This window comes from Adiantum capillus-veneris, chromosome 1 (genome assembly GCF_014529385.1).
Source record: "Adiantum capillus-veneris isolate H3 chromosome 1, ASM1452938v2, whole genome shotgun sequence".
Classification (NCBI taxonomy): Eukaryota; Viridiplantae; Streptophyta; class Polypodiopsida; order Polypodiales; family Pteridaceae; genus Adiantum; species Adiantum capillus-veneris.
Window position 1 is genome coordinate 6,881,601 of NC_140931.1, and position 20,282 is coordinate 6,901,882.

A 20,282-nucleotide genomic window follows, 5' to 3' on the forward strand; every position below is an offset into this window, starting at 1 on the left:
TGTTGAATGTGATCTGTCATGTGATGTCTTGTGATGTCCTGTGATGTGACTGTCGATTGGTACATGTGCTAGATGTGTGTTCCTAATGCGTCAGTACTAACCATCAGTGTCTGTTAAGACAGTTTATGGCTTCTGTCTGTTTTGCAGGCGTAATCGAGGGCAATTACAATGCTTTCAAGAGGGGGGTATGTCACAAATTGGTGACGTGGCTATCTAGTACACACACACACAGACACACACACAGACGTCCTACTGTTGAAAACAGTCCACTGAATTGCAATGTACAAACTCCCGCTAGAATGCTGACGTGGCAGGCAGTTTATGGACATTTCCGGATATTGGGGCGCAAAACGCGTAGCCTGTAGGGACGATGGCGTGGCAGCAGCGTACGAAAGTTCTTGCTTTAGTTCTACGCACACTGGGCTTTTTGAGAGTTGCTTTAATTTCCAAAGAGGGCTTGAGAGAGGAGATTGCTTTATTTTTGAAAGCTTTTGAGTTTTCAACTTTTAGGGGGCTCTGCTTTTGGCATCCCTTGTAATGAATAAATAAGTGGGTAGGCTTCCCACTTCTCAAAGCATCTGGACGCAGAGTCTGAGAGTGAGAGCCTCCCACTCCCTTTTACTTTGAGTTGCAGATTAATACAAAAAGAAATACCGAAAGGGGCGCCAGTCTATGGGGCCAACATCTCTAGGCACGGAACTCCGTCGGCGGGCCAGTGTTGAATCAATTGTGAACTGTGAACTGTTTTGAAGTGAATTCTTGTGGTATTGTGGTAGATTCTTGACTTGGAGTATCCAAGTCTGTTACAAATACTGTACAGATGCATTCCCCTCTTAGATGTTTTACGTATAATGTGCGTGGTTTGTGCAACCACGACAAGTGGAAGTTAATTTGGCATTATGTACATACAAAGAAAGCACATATAGTGGTGTTAGAGGAGAATAATCAGCATGATTTTGTAGGTCAATCTTCATATTATGCAGGATTTTGGATTGCTTATGTTGGTACTGGTTCTTTCTCGGGTGTTTTGATGATGGTGCGTCATGAACTGAAACCGGTTTTAGCCCATAATGATCCGGCAGGGCGTTGGATGGTAGTTCAATGTCTTGTCCAAGGAAACATTCTGGAATTTGCTGGTGTTTATGCTTATACTGCCTCAACACAACGAAGTCGTCTTTGGCAAGAGTCGGTCAAATACCCCTGGCGTTTGCATGCTTTTTGGGGAGGGGATTTTAATAATGCACCCACAAACACGGACAACACAACGGGTCATTCGCATATGTTGAGCTCTGAGTGAATGCTCTTCTTGGGATGCCATGGTCAGTAATACTGGTGTGCTTGATCTATGGGCCAACACGCACTCTTCAGAGCGGGGTTATACTTTCACATTCAACATTTCGAACTTTGATTGAAGCAACGATTCCTCCACTTGTCTCTCAGATGTTTATTGATGTGGATGTGGCCTAGTATCGCTTTGTCATGCGTATCCAGAAAGTCATAAAGGATTATGGTTCGTGGTTGTAGCGGGGCTATAGTCACTTTCACAGAACACACAGTTAGTACAGTTAGTCTGGTCTGGTTCACACTGGACGGACTCTCTGGCTGGACAGTGACACGTGGCAGGGATACGGACGGTGGTCTAGTGGACATCGTGGCCAGGTCACCACCACTCAGTTTCTGGATAGACTTAGATGGCTGACATTTATGAGCCGTTGGTGGCTCTTTATGGTTGTACATATCAGTAGTAGTTGTTGGGTCATCTGTATCATCTTCTTCACACCTAGTCCAGCGTGGTGGGCTAGAGCAGAGAGTCTATACACACAACACGTCTTCACCATCCCTGCACATCTGAGCCTCGACACCCCATTGTACCTGAGAGTCCTGGGCTGGAGCTAAGTGTGCTGCCACGCCAATGTCTGTATCAGTTCTTTGAGATAGTCGAGTCATTTGTTGTGGTCTGCTGCTGTTGTGTCGCTGTGAGCTCAGTTGTTGTCTGTTGTTTCTTGTTTCAGTCTATTTTGAGTGAGATTGTCACGCACATTGTACTCAGGAGCACCCACTGTAGAGAGCACGACACACTATCTACGCTACAGTGGTACATATACCACTTGAGAAATAAAGTGCAGGAAGATAAGGCGATCAATTTACTGGCTCAGAACAAGAGGAATTATGCATAGCTAAAACCTCGTTGATGCATAATGATAAGAGAAAACTTGAAAAATAGAAAATTAGACCTAGGCAATACGCTTTTATGGATAAAGGTTGTTCATCGAAACAATTCTTTAAGCATTTGCATCATTCGAGGACTTCTACCTCTATCAAAAGGGTTAAAGATGAAACTAGGCAATGGACGACCAAGAAAAGTCAATTGGCGGACTCAATGGTGGATCATTTTCAACGTGTTTTTGCCAAGCCCGAAACCTCCTTGACTGAGGTTTTGCAAGCTAGACAGTTACTATTGTCGTTTGTACATCCTATTTTGACAATGAATGATGTAGATACCCTTGAGGCGAGTTTTACTGAGGATAAATTGCACGACAGTTTGTTGCATCTTGGTCACTGGAAATCCCTTGGATGGGACGGGCTTACGGTGGAATTTTTCCTTCGCTTTTGGGAATCCCTTAAGCACCCTCTCCTTTTCATGATAAACCATGCATGAATGTCACGTGACACATCCCAACCCTATGTGTCCGTGGACAAGCTACACCACAGCAGGGTTCAGTCAGTCCGATCAATTTAGATTAGCAGTGATCTGGCACTTTTGTGAGTCTATTCATAGACCGTGCATGCCCAGTCACTTAGCATAGATGCATATCCTCCCGTTGCACACAGCATGATCATCGGAATTCCCATCAGAATCCATTAGCATCAGTTAGGGGAATTTTCCAGTGCATTTAGCCTATTTTTCTATTTATTGGGATTTTCACTTATTATTTTTAAGTGACTTTCCAACAAAAGTAGGTAGGGCAATTTTGTTAAGTTTCTATATAAGCAAACCCCAAGTTAGCACTAAATGGCAGAAGAGGCAGCAGGAGCTTCCCGCTCAACAGGCAACTTCTCAGCAGTACCCCCCCCGCCCCCCCCCCAGAACCCCCCAGCGTTTTTGGACCTCCTTCTTCGCGGGGATTCCCAGCAGAACCATCGCCATACCTCCCACTACCTTGGCGTTTTCACAGATTGCTTGAAGCTTTCCCCTTCTGGCGATAATCCCCCGGCAGATCAGCCCAAGACCTAGCGTTTTTGCTTGCAAAAACACTCCAGATTCAGCCAGCGTTTTCTTCACAAAAACGCCAGCCCACTTTGCAGACTCCAGCGTTTTTGCTTTGCACAGTTGGATCAGCCTCGCATGCACCAGATCCATCAGCGTTTTGTGTTTGCAGATACAATCAGCCTAGCCTTTTTGGTGAAAGCCAGATTCAGCCAGCGATTTGTGTTTTCAGCCCTAAACCGCTTCAAACCACAGGTTTTCAGCAGTTAGCAAAGTAGCCGATTCCCCCCAAGTTGGTTGCAGATGTTCCCCCATTTTCAGCCATAAAAACGCAGCCCAAACAGTCATTTTCAGCCACCAAAACAGTCCCGAAATTCAGCGATTAGAAGATCTCAGATTTCAGCGGTCAAGTCCCCGTCAAGTCGCCGTCGTCGTCATCGGCACTGTCCCATTGCATCAGTCCATTGCATACGCATTGTACACCTTTGTACAATCAAAGTAGACCACTCTCGCCGACGAGAGTGGGGCCTTCGGAGGAGGGTTTTACAACCTCTCGGTGTCGTATCTCTTCTCTCTCCTTCTCTCAGTCTCATTCACTTGCACGCACAATATCCACTCACTTTGTTCGTGATCATAGCACTCTCCATAAGACGGAAAGCTCTCTCTCTTTCCCTAAGAACTAAAAAGAACCTTGAGCAATAAAGATCACTAATATTAAGAAAATACAACATTCATTCCGCTGCACCTAACATTGGTATCAGAGCTTTGGAAGTGTTCTGCATAACTCAAGGGAAGAACCACAAGAATTTTTTTTGCTTGTTGCGGTCGCACGAACCCAAGTTCGCTTGGGCGTGTCGATTCCTAATCGTGTTTTGTTGAAGAGTGACAGGAATCCCAAGAAAGAAGACTTGTCCAGCCTCCCCTTGTGTCTCTTTTCACTCATTGAGAGCGGACCGTGCACTTAGCGGCCGGCCAATCAACGTGAGGTGGGAAAAAGCAACCTTGGTGTGAGCGCAAGGCCGCCAAGGGGTGCGCCCGCAGAAAAGAGTAGAACTCGGGTGAAGAGAAGATCCTTCTCAACGCGATTTGGAAGCGAAAGAAAACCTCAAGAACCCAAGACCCTCAAGACTCAAGAACCTTAAGAACCCTAGATTCTCACGAATCAAGGACCTCAAGAACCCAAGTTCCTCGTGAACTTCAGAACCCAAGACCCTCAAGAACCAAGTTCCTCGTGAACTTAAGAACCCACACGAACCCACGACTTCAGAATGGTCATCACTCGAAGCGAAATGGATACTTCGCTTGGAGGTGATGAGCATGAGAGAGGCGAAGAAGAATTTTCCCCACCAGGAGGTTTTTCTGCTGACCCTTCCCCATCTACGACAAAGATTGCACTAATTCCTATGGAGGAGTTGGACCAAGAAAGAGAAGCAGAAAGAAAAGCCTACGAAGAAGACATGGCAGCCATAGAGCACCGGTACCAAGAAAGAATGGCAGCCATAGCGCGTGAGAGCGAGCAAGCACGCTTGAAAGCCAAAGAAAGACGAGCAGAATTTGATCGTGAGAACAAAGCCCTCAAAGAACACAGCGACCGACAAAACAAAGAGATGTTGCGACTTTTTTCTCAAGTGCAGGCGTACTTTGCACAGAATCACGAAAAGGAGACTCTTTCCATCTCTCCTTCTCCAAAGCAAGATACACAGGATTTGCATGATTGTGTGAAGCATGATGATGATTTGATTGACAATGATTTGCATAATGATTTGGATGACAATGAAAAGCATGATGATTTGCATGATAAAGATGTGATTTCTCACGAGCATGATGAATTGCATGAGGAATATTTGATTGTTCACAAGGATGATGTGTTAGTTGATGCTCTCTCTAGCGAAGCTAACCTCGTTGTAGATCCGATCAATCACCAAGAATCGATCTTGGCTTTCGAGTCGAGGTCCACAGATCCCCCACAAGAAGATTCGATAGATCCCGCAGAAGCGATCTTGGCTCTTGAGCCTTGGTCCAAGGAACCCTCACAGTAAGTATTATGTGTTCGCATGATTGATACGCACGCATTGTTGGAGTGTTTCATTCGTGAAGGTTTCCTGTATTTTAGTCAGCATCGTTATGTAATCCCTTTTCCTAGGCATGACATACTGTATGTTGAGCACGTTTCTCTCATGGATGAGCACGAATGTATGCGGATTGTTCATGAAAAGCTGAAAAGTTTGTATGTCAAGAAGTCGCATTCCATGTCTCTTCCTTGCCATGACACAGTTTCCGAAAGAGCACATGATACTATGAGCACCAAGCATGGGCATTTCCATTGTGATTTGCCACAATTGATTGATTTCGATCAAATAGAAAAGATTCGATCGCATTGTTTGCATGTGTTTGATGAATGGGTTGTCACTCCGTCTCTATGTTCATCTACATTACATACACAGTCTTTAGAGAAGACAAGATTTTTTTCCTTCACTTTACATGGAATGGGTATGTTCATGGTTTTGTGTTGGAGATGGTTTCAGGAATTTTCAGCCATGGAGATTCTTGAAGACGAAAGAAGCAGGTCTCTAGACGAAGTTGAACCAACGAATGAGCCACAGAAGACTGTGTCGGTTTCGGCACGGCCCAAAGAAGCAAGCGTTGCAGACCTTGATGAAGTTCAAGTACCGCATGACTCACACATCCGAGTGGGCCGGCTAAGAGTCCCTTCCAGGATTCCGGATGCTGTTGGCGATCTCCCTCGACGCCATACAGTTCGGTACCAGTACCTCACTTTGAAAAGGAGGGGATGTCACGTGACACATCCCAACCCTATGTGTCCGTGGACAAGCTACACCACAGCAGGGTTCAGTCAGTTCGATCAGTTTAGATTAGCAGTGATCTGGTACTTTTGTGAGTCTATTCGTAGACCATGCATGCCCAGTCAATTAGCATAGATACATATCCTCCCGTTGCACACAGCATGATCATCGGAATTCCCATCAGAATCCATTAGCATCAATTAGGGGAATTTTCTAGTGCATTTAGCCTATTTTCCTATTTATTGGGATTTTCACTTATTATTTTTAAGTGACTTTCCAACAAGAGTAGGTAGAGCAATTTTGCTAAGTTTCTATATAAGCAAACCCAAGTTAGCACTAAATGGCAGAAGAGGCAGCAGGAGCTTCCCGCTCAACAGGCAACTTCTCAGCAGTACCCACCCCCCCCCCCCCCAAGCGTTTTTGGACCTCCTTCTTCGCGGGGATTCCCAGCAGAACCATCGCCATACCTCCCACTACCTTGGCGTTTTCACAGATCAGCCATTGCTTGAAGCTTTCCCCTTCTGGCGATAATCCCCCGGCAGATCAGCCCAAGACCTAGCGTTTTTGCTTGCAAAAACACTACAGATTCAGCCAGCATTTTCTTCACAAAAACGCCAGCCCACTTTGCAGACTCCAGCGTTTTTGCTTTGCAGAGTTGGATCAGCCTCGCATGCACCAAATCCATCAGCGTTTTGTGTTTGCAGATACAATCAGCCTAGCGTTTTTGGTGAAAGCCAGATTCAGCCAGCGTTTTGTGTTTTCAGCCCTAAAGCGCTTCAAACCACAGGTTTTCAGCAGTTAGCAAAGTAGCTGATCCCCCCCAAGTTGGTTGCAGATGTTCCCCCATTTTCAGCCATAAAAACGCAGCCCAAGCAGTCATTTTCAGCCACTGAAACAGTCCCGAAATTCAGCAATTAGAAGATCTCAGATTTCAGCCGTCAAGTTGCCGTCGTCGTCATCGGCACTGTCCCATTGCATCAGTCCATTGCATACGCATTGTACACCTTTGTGCAATCAAAGTAGACCACTCTCGCCGACGAGAGTGGGGCCTTCGGAGGAGGGTTTTACAACCTCTCGGTGTCGTATCTCTTCTCTCTCCTTCTCTCAGTCTCATTCACTTGCACGCACAATATCCACTCACTTTGTTCGTGATCATAGCACTCTCCATAAGACGGAAAGCTCTCTCTCTTTCCTAAGAACTAAAAGGAACCTTGAGCAATAAAGATCACTAATCTTGAGAAAATACAACATTCATTCCGCTGCACCTTACAATGAACCACGCAATCTTTGCTGCAATCGTGTAAAGGACTCGTGAAATTGTTGCTTAAGCAAGCATTGTGTGAATACTTTTCACATTGGCGACCAATAACGCTTATGCCAGTCGTTTACAAATTGTTGTCGAAAATGATAGCCACTCGGGTTGCTGACCATTTGTTTTCCGGCATACATCCGGCTCAGTTTGAATTTATTCCTCGCAGGCAAATTATGGATAATATTGCCAATGCTTTTATTGGAATTGAGTATGCAAAATATACTCGACAAGATGTGCTTATCATGAAGATTGATAAAGAGAAAGCATTTGACACTGTTCACTGGGGCTTCATTGCTCAGATCATGAAGGCTTTGGGCTTTGGGCCCAAGATGCACCAGGTAGTCTATTTTCTTTACGAAAACTGTCAATCTGCCGGAATTCTTAACGGCGAGCTGACTCGGTTAGGGAATCTTGGTCAATTGGTCGGGCAAGAATGCCCTTTGAGCGCTATGTTGTATGCTATTGCTACACATCCTTTGCTATTGTATCTGGACTCCTTAACAGCATCTGGTCGGCTACATGGACTGCAACTGCCAGCTCATAATCATTTTGTGGCACAAGCGTATGCGGATGACTCCATGTTCTGGCCTGGAAATCATCCTGAGGATGTTCGTTGTATAATGGAAGCACTGCATATTTATGGGCTGGCTGCAGGTCTGCAAGTAAATTTCCGAAAATCTAAATTGTTGCGTTGCAGCAAATGGATTGGCATGCTCTGTTATGGCTAGGTGAGATAGTGAAGCTTGATCAAATTGTGAGACATCTTGGTTATCCGTTGGCTTGGTCGGTTAACGATGCAAAATTGTGGCAATGGGTTGAGAATAAACTGAAGTCTACATTGCATTATTGGAAATTGTCTACCTGGCCGCTCCATGTAAGACTCATAATAGTGCAATCCATTTTGGTGCCATACATGCAATTTTTCCTACCACTGTTGGATTGGCCACCCCATCGTCTTCAAGATTTCATGTCTCGGATTCTGGAGCACTTTTGGTCCACTTTCTCTTACAAAAAAGGCTTGCGATTGCTTGCGATGGATAAGCTCTGTACTCCAAAACGTTGTGGTGGTCTGAATATCCTTCATTTGTGTTCTCATGTCACGGCAACGAAGGCTACTTTGTTGTTGGTGTTGGTTGAGCAAAAACAGCATTAGACGTAGATGCTTGCGTTTTTGTGCTCTCATGCGGTTGCTACGCCAGCCTTCGGCCATTGGCAACCATCGTATTGGGATTTGGTTTTTGGTAAGATTGAAGCTACAATTCCACTACGTCCCTTTGCTTCCACTCTAGTGGCGGATTGGAAGGTCGTCACGACAGAACTGTTGTGGAATGGTAGAGATGAGGTCTGTGGAAATTCACTTCGACTGGAGAGTTTGCATTGGAGTAGAGTTTTTGCTCAGACTCTTGTTCAACGCTCTCCTAGACAGGCCTACTTTCTCTCCCACAAAGGTATTGACAGGATAGCAAACGTCATAGACGCTGAAGGACGGGTGCTCTGGTTCAGACATGCTACTCTTACCTTTGGACTTGGGTTACACTACAAACGCATGTGGGACATTATTAAGGAGTTGGTCGATTTTGTATCTCCCATCCCGCCGCTAGTTGAAGACAATCGAATTTGTGATTGGCTCTATGTTGGTTCTTCGATTGGTTCGATATCAACAAAGAAAGTGTACTATCATTTGTAGTCGTCCTCTCCTGGGTCCAAGAACACTGTAACAAGGTATGGAATATGAATAAGAGTGTTACTTGGTGGCGGAGTAAATTTATGAAAGTGTGGCATGCTAAGCTACCTCTCAAGGAGCGATTGTATATGTGGAGATGTATTGTTGGGGTTCTCCCCATTGGCATATTACTACGCTCTAGGAGATTGGCCTCTTCGCGATGCGTTCGCTGTGGTGCAAGCATTGAGATTATATCACATCTTTTGTGGTCCTGTTCTCGTACGCGACAGTTTGTGGATAGCATCTCTTCAGCTCTTCCCTCGCGTTTCCCTGGATCACAATTTGGTAAATTCTTTTGGATCTTTGGAGTGCTTCCGTCTTTACTTCGGCCGTATGCATACTTTTTCCGCTGGGTTAGATTCTGGGACAATGTGGAAAGCACGGAATTCCCTCATGTTTCAACAGATTCAAGTGGAATATGTTTCTTTCTTAAAGATATCTCTTAGACAGTCTCTTCAAGTTGCCTATGACTTGGATGAGCTCCCTATTAGCCATTACCAACTCTACTTTGACTGTTTCTGAGTTACACCTTGTAATACTTTCTATGGGCTTTCTCACTTTGAGATTTCCCATTTGTAATTCAATCTGGCATTACAAAAAGAATGTGTGTGTGTGTGTGTGTGTGTGTGTGTGTGTGTGTGTGTGTGTGTGCACCCAAGATATGCACACTACAACTTTAGGCAAGCGGAAGGTATGTATTACGTCGCTAAAGGGAGAATATGTAATCCAAGAGTTTGCATAGGATTGCTATGAAATTGTGTACAAGAGGCTTGAGATAGAAGCTTCACTATGAGCTACAAGGCTTTACATGAGATAGAGGCTTTTACTTGAGATAGGAGCTCTAACATGAGATGGAATACTCAACTTGAGATACCCCTAAGATGGAAGCTTGAACATGAGATGATTTACAATGAGGCGTGGCCGCCCTTATATAGCGAGGCACGGTGGCTTGAGGAGCAAGCTAATGCCTCAAAGGCAAGGTAGTGGGTGTCACTTTAGAATAGTGGGTATTACTATTATCTTTACAAGGTTGAGAAGTCAAAAGATAATAGTAGGTGGAGAATCTTATCGTGCACTCTTTTTTCTAGTCACATAGCACTAGCACAATCGTGGCGTATGACATAACTGATTATGTGACTTTTAAGATTCCTCTTGCTAGGCTAAGCAATGATGACACTCGACCCCACAGCCGGAATGATACGACTTAAGATATCCGCAAAAACAGTGTTTGAACCGTTGATATGTTCAAATATGTTTTTTGCGCCTATGTCGTCCACCTCTAAAGGTAGGATCACCATTGTTATGCGTCCGAAGGTTGCTCTTTCCTGTTTGGATATTGTTTTTGGAGATTGGGCTACTTTGAGGCAGCTGGATCAACTTGGCTTTTGGGGTGTAGCTTCGTTTTGGATGGCCACATTGGTTGAGTTGAATCCCTTTACATATAATTTGGCCATTCATGTGAAGGAATGGTATACTAAATTTGATGCAAGATAGGGACAAATCTATTTGTTTCCTTCCATCTATGTCGGAAACAATCATAGGCAAATGTAATAGGCTGCAATCTACCTAGATCATTTTCAATGATTAAATCATCGCTTGATTGGGGACATAGGTAGGCGAAAGTAAGTATTCTGGTTTTTCCAAGTAGTAGTCACATTTTAGACCGATATTTTATTGGTTCATTTGTTTTGTTAGCACATTGCATGATAATAGGTTCATCTGGCTTTTCCCAAAAAAAACATTCAGGACACTGAGCATTGACAAGCTCGCTCCTGTATCCAATATGGCATTGAAGGAATTCTATAATTCTTCATTCAAGATTATTGAAATGGAGACTCCTTTTAATGGTGAAAGATGGTGTCTTCATTTATTGTTTCCTGAATTTCTGCAGGCTGTGACGAGATGAATTCCTCTAGACGACTTTCAATCTTCTTGAGGTTTTATGAATTTCTTGTTGTGACATACTCTGTTTCTGATGTCATCTACTTCTTCTAGAAGCCTCTTTATTTTGGCGAGGACCAGGCTTGTATCTTTTTGAATTCTTGATTGGGTATAGAACCTCTCTTCTTCTTGTTGCTTACCTTTCCTTTTGCTTTGTATACATTATCGTCTTTGAACTAGATTCTGGCTGTCACATTCATCTGCAGCTTGGGCAAAGGTTTAAAGGCTTAAGCTCTGTTTAGTCATCAATCTAGTGCTAAACCTCTCTATTGATAGGATTGATCCATGCTTTCTTTAGAGCTTTAAGGGTAATTGGCAGAACCTGTTTCGAATTTAATTGTTGAGGACGGTTTAATTCATCAGAGCTATCTGAGTCTTCATTGGTATCTAGATGCATTCTTGATGGAAGAGTGTACTTTTTCTTCATGAGTTAGAAATGGCACTTTTTCTACACGAATACCATTGATGCTGATAGTTAGAGATTCTAAGATCTCGTCTCTCTGCGTCATTTATCTCTCTTAGTTTTATTGAAACACCATGAGACTTTTACCTTTGCTTTCTGGAGAAGTTTGAAGTAATTCTCTTCATGGAGAAGTTCTGCCAATTACTTCACCGGCAAAAGGATATCAATGTATCTAGACATTAACATGGCAAAAGGGCTTGATGACGAGAACAGTTTTCAGTTATGATAAATCAGAAGTGGTTGCAATCCTGTTTAATTAGTGAAATAGTAGGTGGTTCAATAGTCTTATACAATTGATGGTATACTTCTCAACTAGAAGGCAGTTCAATTGTCTTATTCAATTGATGGAATGCTAATGTGGCTACAAGCCTATAAGGGACAAGACTTTCTATATGAAGATGCACATTCTGAACGAGTGACTGCATCCAGGGTGCAATGTGGAGCGTGAATTCCAGTCTTTCTTGCTGGCTCTGGTCAGCTATTCATCACCTTGAGGTGTCTGTTTAGGATCACAAAATAGCACCAAAATAGTAGCCATCACCTAAATTTTCATTTAGCATTATCCTAATTAGCTTTCCAAGCTACGTTAGAATCACCCCATCAAGTATTAACCAGTTCAAAGAAAACCTGTTTCAATGGATCACCCGCAACCAACTTCCCGTCTTGATCAAAAGCTCCAAAATACTATGCAATCCAAACCAGAGCATCAAATCACAATGAGTGTTATCACACCTAAAAACTTACTGGAAAACTTGCCATTCATTATGACAAAATATAACACAACAATTGGACAATCTTGAGAGAATGCGAACCTGGGTGGACTTTATTCTCACAGTAATTTGAACAAAAGCCTTATCAAGATCCTTTGGATCAATTGCCGCCTGCAAAAAACAGCAAAAAAAAAAACCAAATTCATGTTTGCATTAAATGTTCTGTAAAGTTGCAAGAGCATCATTCAGAATGCAATAAAGAAGTTTTTTGAGATGGTTTAGAAAGCAATTAAATTAATTGTAGTTTCACATTTTCTGATCAAAATGATAAATGTCAAAATGCATCAATCTTGAGATAAGTTTAGAGGCTTTGGCATATAACAAAGGATCAAACCATTCGAGCTTGAAGCGTTGACATATTTAATGGCCCCCCAAGCCTCCATTCCACTCTGTCCCATATACCCTCTCTCTTCTTTATCTCATTCTTCAAGACCTAGAACAAAACCAAATCATTCGTGGATTTCACAACAAAAAACCCAAAAACCAGTTGCATTTACTAAAAGACAAAAATAGGCATTTCAAATCTGCACAAAGTACATATATCTTACGGATAGCATACTCTCTGTCACCAGCTCCTTCAGAGCATTCCGGTTTCCTTCTGCAATTGCTGTATTTATCTGCCAACTGTCATAGCGTCAGAAAAGAGAAGTCAAGAGTGTCATTTTCGTGCAAATTAGCAATGCTAGAGGCAAGCTTTTGGCAAACGCAGATCAAGGTGAGTGATAAACAAGTAGAAGCTGCAGAGTGAACTTATTCAGTCAAAAAAATCAAATCAGAAAACAGATCAAGGTAAGTGGTAAACAAGTAGAAGCTGCAGAGTGAACTCATTCAGTCAGAAAATCCAATCAGAAAATTCCACAAGGATATTTGTATGGATACAGATCAGTTAGAGCAATGGAAGTAACATGCACATCAGCCTTTATTGTTCAAAATCTCCTTGAAGATTGTAGTGGAGGAAATATTCCACAGTTAGGAAAATTGATCCTTGAGCAAGCCCAAATACATTTGGAGTTTATAGTCAATAAAAAGATAAAGCATCAGAGTGCATGTTCCCAACTAAGTCCGTCATTTCTGCATGTGTTAACTTTTAGGAGGACAGGTAAACAACACAAGCCATGCCACCAAAGTTAGTAATGAAATGTTGTTCAAGCCTTCTAAGATAGACAAAAGAAACTGAAAAGAACATGTAATACCACCATTTGAAACAGCGGGATGTCAAGACCTGACTGCAATGCCATTGGAAATAGTGTGAATACATATCTAGTAGATCAACACTTGAAGAATACAAGCCAGCGATTCAGTCACAAACCACTCAAGACTCACACTTACACACCCAGTAAGTTGAGTCCAAAATATTTTGTACAAGAATAGAGACAACAGAAATTATTCTACGTCAAAACACTCACATCAGACTGATCAAGTTCACCAAACCAAGATTAAAAGCTTCTCTTTTTCTACTTTTCTTAATGTGAATTCTGTTTTCAATTTACAAGTCTCTTTGTTTTGCAGAAAACACAATGAATGTTAATATTTCTTGTATGTGCTACAGACCCTTCCTATGTGAGTGCAGCTCTACAGGAGTTACCTCTGTGTAAAGTCTCTCAACATCCGCAACAAATGCTTTTCTCGTCTGTCCTGTCATTTGACGAAGCTTAGCTAGAGCATAACCTGATCTAAGCTGCATACACAGAAGAAGAAAGGACATATTCCTTTGTTATAAAAAAAATGTCACACACAACTGAGTTGTACTCCCTCTGTCTAGTCCTAAAATAACAAGCATGGGTGCAATGCTATTTTATGCATGCCTTCCGGGAAAAGCGTAGGAGTGTGGACAAACAAGCGTAGGTGCAATGCTAATCTACGCATGCCTCCCGGGAAGAAAAAAATGTGTGTGTGTGTGTGTGTGTGTGTGTGTGTGTGTGTTTGGGGGGGGGGGGGGCATGCACATGCAGAAGTGCACAAAAAACATACTACACACTAATATGCATGCATGCAAAGGAACCCGTTGTCAAGCATTTTTTGGATGAGCACAAAGTCATTAAATCATGCCAAAAAGCTTGCTAACTAACCTCATGTATATATGTGTACATAGTGCTTTGAGTTTTGGGAGTGACCATGTAAACTTTATGTACAAAGGTTTGGTTCTGTCGGGCTTGTGTACCAGTGTTTTGGGTTGTTCGAGTTCCCAAAACATGGTTTTCAAATAAGCATTTTCAATCGTGCTTTATAGCTTGTGAATCGGACTTGTACATCATGAGTTATATGCGTCCGAAATGGGCGGTCTCAACTTAGAAAGTGGTTGCAAATGCATGCGACAAAGGCAAGTGGGCCAACTTGATGATCTAAAATTGGAAATGCTGAGATTTTAAATTTCTGGAGATAGCCGAAGAAATGGGCTCCGAGCCGTGCTTTACGGTGTTGCATTTGGTGGCCGGAGCAGTGCACTATGCTCCCGGGAAGTTGGTCCTAAGAAGAGGTCAAGCTGGAAATTTTCGTTGGGAAGGAGGGAGTTGAAGAAGTGTGGGAGGAAGGTGCCATGTGGCAAGAAAATAATCCCACATAGGGGAACTTGGGCTCAAGGCAAAGGGTATAAGAGGGGGAATGGGTACCCATCAGGGGTGTGGTGTATCAAAGGTGAGAAGAGCTCTCTCAAGGCTTGGCTATGGGGGCTCGTGGACACTTGGGGGAGAAGGAGGCGCCATTTTGTGTTCCCACTCCCTCCCTTGGGTCAAGAGTCACCGACACCTCATTTCCTACCCAAAAAAGGCCAAAAATGGACCAATTGAAAGGAGCCTACAACGAGAGTCTTGTCGGCTAAGATGAGAGAGAAAATCTTTGGGGATAAGAGATAAAAAGAGGCCCCATTTTATAGCTACAGCACCTGCAAACTTTCCAAAGAGCTCATTTTTTAGCAAGAGAGAGTACACCTTCAACTTTGAGTGGCCATATCTCTCTCATCTTTTATCTGTTTTTAGCCTATGGATGCTCTACGGACATCTAACTCAAGACAAGCTACGTCTTTATGTCCTTGGTTTCTCTTAATTCCAAGTGTGCTTCATGCTAGAAGGGTTCTTCATAAAGCTTTACAGGTGCTTATCACAGGTGGTTTCGGCGGTGCAATAGTTCTTCCTTCCGATGGTGTGACTCGTGCAAGGCTATAGAAGCACTCGTTTTCCTTCTCGTTTGTACACTAACATCGTTTTGGTGCCCCCACCCGAGGACAAGTGCTCATGTGCTCCAATTCTTGTGAAATATGTTTATTTTGTAAGCAGAGAATGTAAAGCGGATGTGGATCCTTATGGACAACCGCCTATCTATGTGCAAATTGTGGACAGCACTTCAGGCGGTCATGTAATTGGATTACAGCCTTTGGAGGGTCGTGAGGTTTTGTGAACCCAAGCACTGGGGACCGGGTTACCCAGTGTAAGGTGGATTAGGTACCGGAGCGATCCATCGATATCCCTTGAACTTACGACGTCACATTTAAGTGTTTTTGTGGCAATCGAACATGGCGGACCAATTTCCAGAGTTTCATGGATTGCCTAATGAGAGTGCACAGACTTTTATTGAGAGATTAGAAGTTAAGTGCTTACTGCAAAATATACTAGATCAAGCTATATTGTTGCGGTTGCTCCAATACAATTTACAGGATGAGGCAAAAGTTTGGTTACAAAATTATGAAGAGGTTATATAGGCACAAACTCCAAGGGTGGTTTTGGAGCAAGCCTTTTTGGCACAGTACAGATCCATTGAAGTATCTGATGAAGTTTGGTATGAAATTTGCGGGTACACTCAGAAAACTAATCAAAGTGTGGATGATTTTGTCATGCAGTTTACCCGTTTATGGGATGAATGGGCCTGAGCTTTAGGAAATGAAATCTCTCCAACCATGTTAGAGAAGGGACCGTTTTGTGGCAAACTTAAAGGAAAGTCTGAAGTTCAAAATTGAGTTGAAAAGACCTGCTACTTTTGAGGAAGCAGTTCTATCGCCAGGGAGAAAGAATAGAAAGCTCAAAGAATCAATGAGTATAGGAAAGCGGTCCATGTGCAAGGTAATGGTGACCAAAATGAGGGAACTCGAGCAGAGACTGAAGCCCAACCTGCTCAAAGGGTTGCGAACATCAAACAGTTACAACGAAATATGCAAGACATGATGACCATGCATGAATTGCAGCTCAATGTTCTAGGAGGTGGTCGTGGTCGTGGAAGAGGAATGTTCTAGGAGGTGGTTGTGGTCGTGGTCGTGGTCGTGGTTGTGGAAGAGGAATGGCCCAACCATATGAAGCTCAGCCTAATGCTAATGTGGGTCGTGGACAAGGTGTCTTTGAGCCACAAAGGAGGTTCATCCCTACCTGTTATAATTGTAGTGAACTTGATCATATCAATACTTACTGTTCAAAGCCAACAAGGATGGGAGGTAATATGTTTCTACTTCCTCAGCAGATTCCTAACAGGGCTAGTGATTATGCAATGGATATACGGGGAGATCAAGGTGTTGAACATGAAAATCAAGCCTCAACCTCTGGTGGTCATGTGGGTATTGTGCGGGTTGAAAAAAAAAGCAGATATGATGCCCGTAGACAAAAAAGAGAGGGAAGGCTATGCTGCTCCAAGTCCCAGTAAGAAGAAAGGGAAAGAGAAAGAGGGTGGAGATATGAAAGTTAAGAGGAAGAGAAGACCTTATAGACGGTTTGAAGTAGCAGATTAACCTTTGGGAGAAGGCCAAACTGCTTACAGTTTAGAGAAGACCTCATTGGGAGGAAAGTAGATTGTACTTTTGGACAGTTGACGAATATGGTGCCCAAACTTACGAGGCAGTGGAAGTCATTAGTGAATCCAGAGAAAGAGCCGAAGCATGGACAAGTCAGAGTGTTGGTTGTGGGACCCGACATTTGTCCTATGGTGAGCGCTTGGCACAAAGGTGTGGGCATGGGAGAGGCCTACATTGATGGAGGTGCTCAAGTTTGTGTGATCACACAATCATGTGTCGAGAGATTGGGTCTCATTGCATGCAAAAGCTCTCGGTTCAGGATTTGACTAGCAAACCATGCCAGAGTGAAGTGTTTGGGACTGATTTTAAGAATTTGGAAGTTGAAGTCTTTAACGTGAAGGTTATAGTAAACTTTCATGTTATGACAGCTCGCTTGGGAGCTTTTCCTCTCATTTTGGGACAACCTTGGTTGAGAGCTGTTGGTGTTGTGCAAGATTGGGGCAAGGGCACAATCTGTGTGTATGGCAAGAAGGGTGGAAAAGAGGATATTTGATATGACTACCAAGCAACCTTTAACACTAAAATTGTGAGTGAAAATGATGAATCCAAAGTTACCATTGAAGACAGTTTTGAAGATTCGGAGAGTAGCACTGCTTCTTGTTCCAGTGATGAGAGTGAAGTGTCATTCTTGCTGTTGGACAAGGAGAAGAGAGAGATTGGTGAAGTATTGCAAGTGTCAGGGGATATAAATGCTTCGAGTTGTTTAGAGCAACTTGAGGAGTTAATGCAACCCAAACAGGAATTGCCAATGAAGGAGTTGATTCAAAATATGTTGAGTACTGATTTGACACAAACAGAAAGAAGAGAGTGCATAGCAATGTTGGACAGATTTCCAAATCTTTTCATCACTTCATATCAACAAATAAGGGGTTTTATTGGAGATCCTGTGAAGATTGAACTAGTTGAAGGAGCAAAACCTATAAGACAAAAATTAAGAAGGATGAGTAAGGAGCAAATGAATACTTTAGAGGGAAAAGTAGATAAACTTTTGGATGCAGGATGCATTGTGCCAGTTGATAATGCTGAATGGGTGAGCCCTATAGTGGTCAGTCCAAAGAAAGATGGGCGTTGGAGAGTTTGTGTTGATTATAAGCCATTAAATGCAGTGACCAAGAAATATCCTTATCCCTTACCTTTCATTGATCAACTTTTGGATGCAATGGCCGGCTTTGAAAAATACAGTCTTTGCGATGGCTATTCAGGGTATTTCCAACTTATCCTTGCTCCAGAAGGCCAGAAAAAGACTAATTTTATCACCCCATGGGGTTGTTTCTGCTTTTGCTGCCTTCTTTTTGGGTTCAGAGTTGCCTTGAGCATTATGGGCCTATTGAATTGCTATCAAAACGAGCACAGGGTTTTCGTCTTACCACTTGGTTTATGGCAAGGAAGCTTTATTGCCGATTAAAGTGGAGATTCCTGCACTTAATTGGGACATGAAGAGCATGGAGATACTTGGCAGAAAAGACTATTGGATTTATAATGTTTGCAATTGGACAGAGTTTTAGCTTTGAGCTACCATGAGGAAGGTGGTTGCAGATGCATGCGACAAAGGCAACTGGGACAACTTGTCGATCTAAAATTGGAAATGCTAAGATTTTAAATCTAAAGATAGCCGAAGAAATGGGCTCCGAGCCGTGCTTTACGGCGTCGAATTTGGTGGCCGGAGCAGCGCACTATGCTCCTAGGAAGTTGGTCCTGAGAAGGGGTCAAGCTCGAAATTTTCGGTGGGAAGGAGGGAGTTGAAGAAGTGTGGGAGGAAGGTGTCATGTGGCAAGAAAATAATCCCACATAGGGAAACTTGGGCTCAAGGCAAACGGTATAAGAGGGGGAATAGGTGCCCATTAGGGGTGTATCAAAGGTGAGAGGAGCTCTCTCAAGGCTTGGCTATGGGGGCTTGTGGACACTAGGGGGAGAAGGAGGCGCCATTTTGTGTTCCCACTGCCTGCCCAGGCGCCTAGCTCCCTTTTTGGACCCCTAGACACTTGCCACACCCCCCTCCCTTGGGTCAAAAGTCACCAACACCTCATTTCCTGCCCAAAAAAGGCCAAAAATGGACCAATTGAAAGGGGCCTACAAGGAGACTCTTGTCGGCTGAGAAGAGAGAAAATCTTTGGGAATAAGAGATAAAAAGAGGCCCCATTTTATAGCTACAACACCTGCAAACTTTCCGGAGAGCTCATTTTTTAGCAAGAGAGAGTACACCTCCTACTTCAAGTGGCCATATCTCTCTCATCTTTTATCTATTTTTAGCCTATGGATGCTCTACGGACATCTACTCAAGACGAGCTACGTCTTTATGTCCTTGGTTTCTCCTAATTCCATGTGTGCTTCATGCTAGAAGGGTTCTTCATAAAGCTTTACAGGTGCTTATCATAGGTGGTTTCGGCAGTGCAATAGTTCTTCCTTCCGACGGTGTGACTCGTGCAAGGCTATAGAGGCACTCGTTTACCTTGTAGTTTGCACACTGACACCGTGAGCGCACCCACACATGCACAAAGAAATGAAATGCTTATGTATGTCTACAAAAGGCCTAAAAGACCTCTGCGTTCATAAAATGCATCATCATATGATCTTATTTATAAAAGGAGAGCCCACGTCAAAGTTACACGGAATGGGAACGGGGACCTCTAGACCGTTTCCGAAACATGGGACCCTCGGAAAAGCGGAACGGGAACGGGGGCCGGAACGGTAAGCTTAAAATATGCTCAAATTAGGTTGGATTTAACCTATACGTTAGTAGAGAGGAGCCCATTCCGGCCGTTCCCTGTTACACTGTGTGGCCATCTACCATGCATGCATTGCCAATGTGTCAACATGTCATACATGAACTGCATGTATGTCTGAAAATGGGTACAACAGTACAACTTCTTCATACTCCTCTTCCTGATGGTTATTGGTGTACTTGAAGTTCTCCATAGCTCTGAAAATGGCCATAAATCTGGATCAGATTGCCACACAAAAGAGCAATCAGCTAGGCTTGGTACCACTGTAACCGGCTGGGGGCTATTGCCCAAGTGGTGGAAGAGAGAGAGAGAGAGAGAGAGAGAGAGGGGTCAGATTTTTAAATTTGAAACAGGCGTTCCGGTCCTCTTCAGGTTACACTCTGAGCCAGAACACCGTTCCGCTCCCATTCCCGTTCCGAGGCAAAATGCCTGTCTGGAACGTGTTCCGAGAACGGGAGGAGCCCGTTCCGGCCGTTCCCTGTTACTCTAGCCCACATGTCTATTCCATCTGGGCCATCCCAAACCCTTGGCCTCACATTACTCCCCCCTTGGAGAAGTCTTTTTGTC

At 43.4% G+C, this 20,282-nt stretch overlaps 1 protein-coding gene across 3 annotated transcripts in view; it reads right to left on the reverse strand.

The window, feature by feature from the left end:
- Window positions 1-20,282, reverse strand: part of LOC147464258 (Mitochondrial inner membrane translocase complex, subunit Tim44-related protein) — a 180,253-nt gene that overhangs the window by 12,312 nt on the left and 147,659 nt on the right. Inside the window, exons 6-11 of one of the 3 annotated variants that reach the window (XM_086513787.1) lie at window positions 13,807-13,899; window positions 12,770-12,838; window positions 12,556-12,654; window positions 12,264-12,332; window positions 12,079-12,135; window positions 11,677-11,992 (exon numbers count right to left, since the gene is read on the reverse strand). In XM_086513787.1, the coding sequence (XP_086369913.1) occupies window positions 11,930-11,992; window positions 12,079-12,135; window positions 12,264-12,332; window positions 12,556-12,654; window positions 12,770-12,838; window positions 13,807-13,899 (450 nt within the window). In that variant the 3' untranslated portion in view covers window positions 11,677-11,929. Of the gene's footprint in view, window positions 1-11,676; window positions 11,993-12,078; window positions 12,136-12,263; window positions 12,333-12,555; window positions 12,655-12,769; window positions 12,839-13,806; window positions 13,900-20,282 lie in introns of those variants that run through there. The other 2 variants (XM_086513789.1, XM_086513784.1) reach the window with 2 other exon arrangements.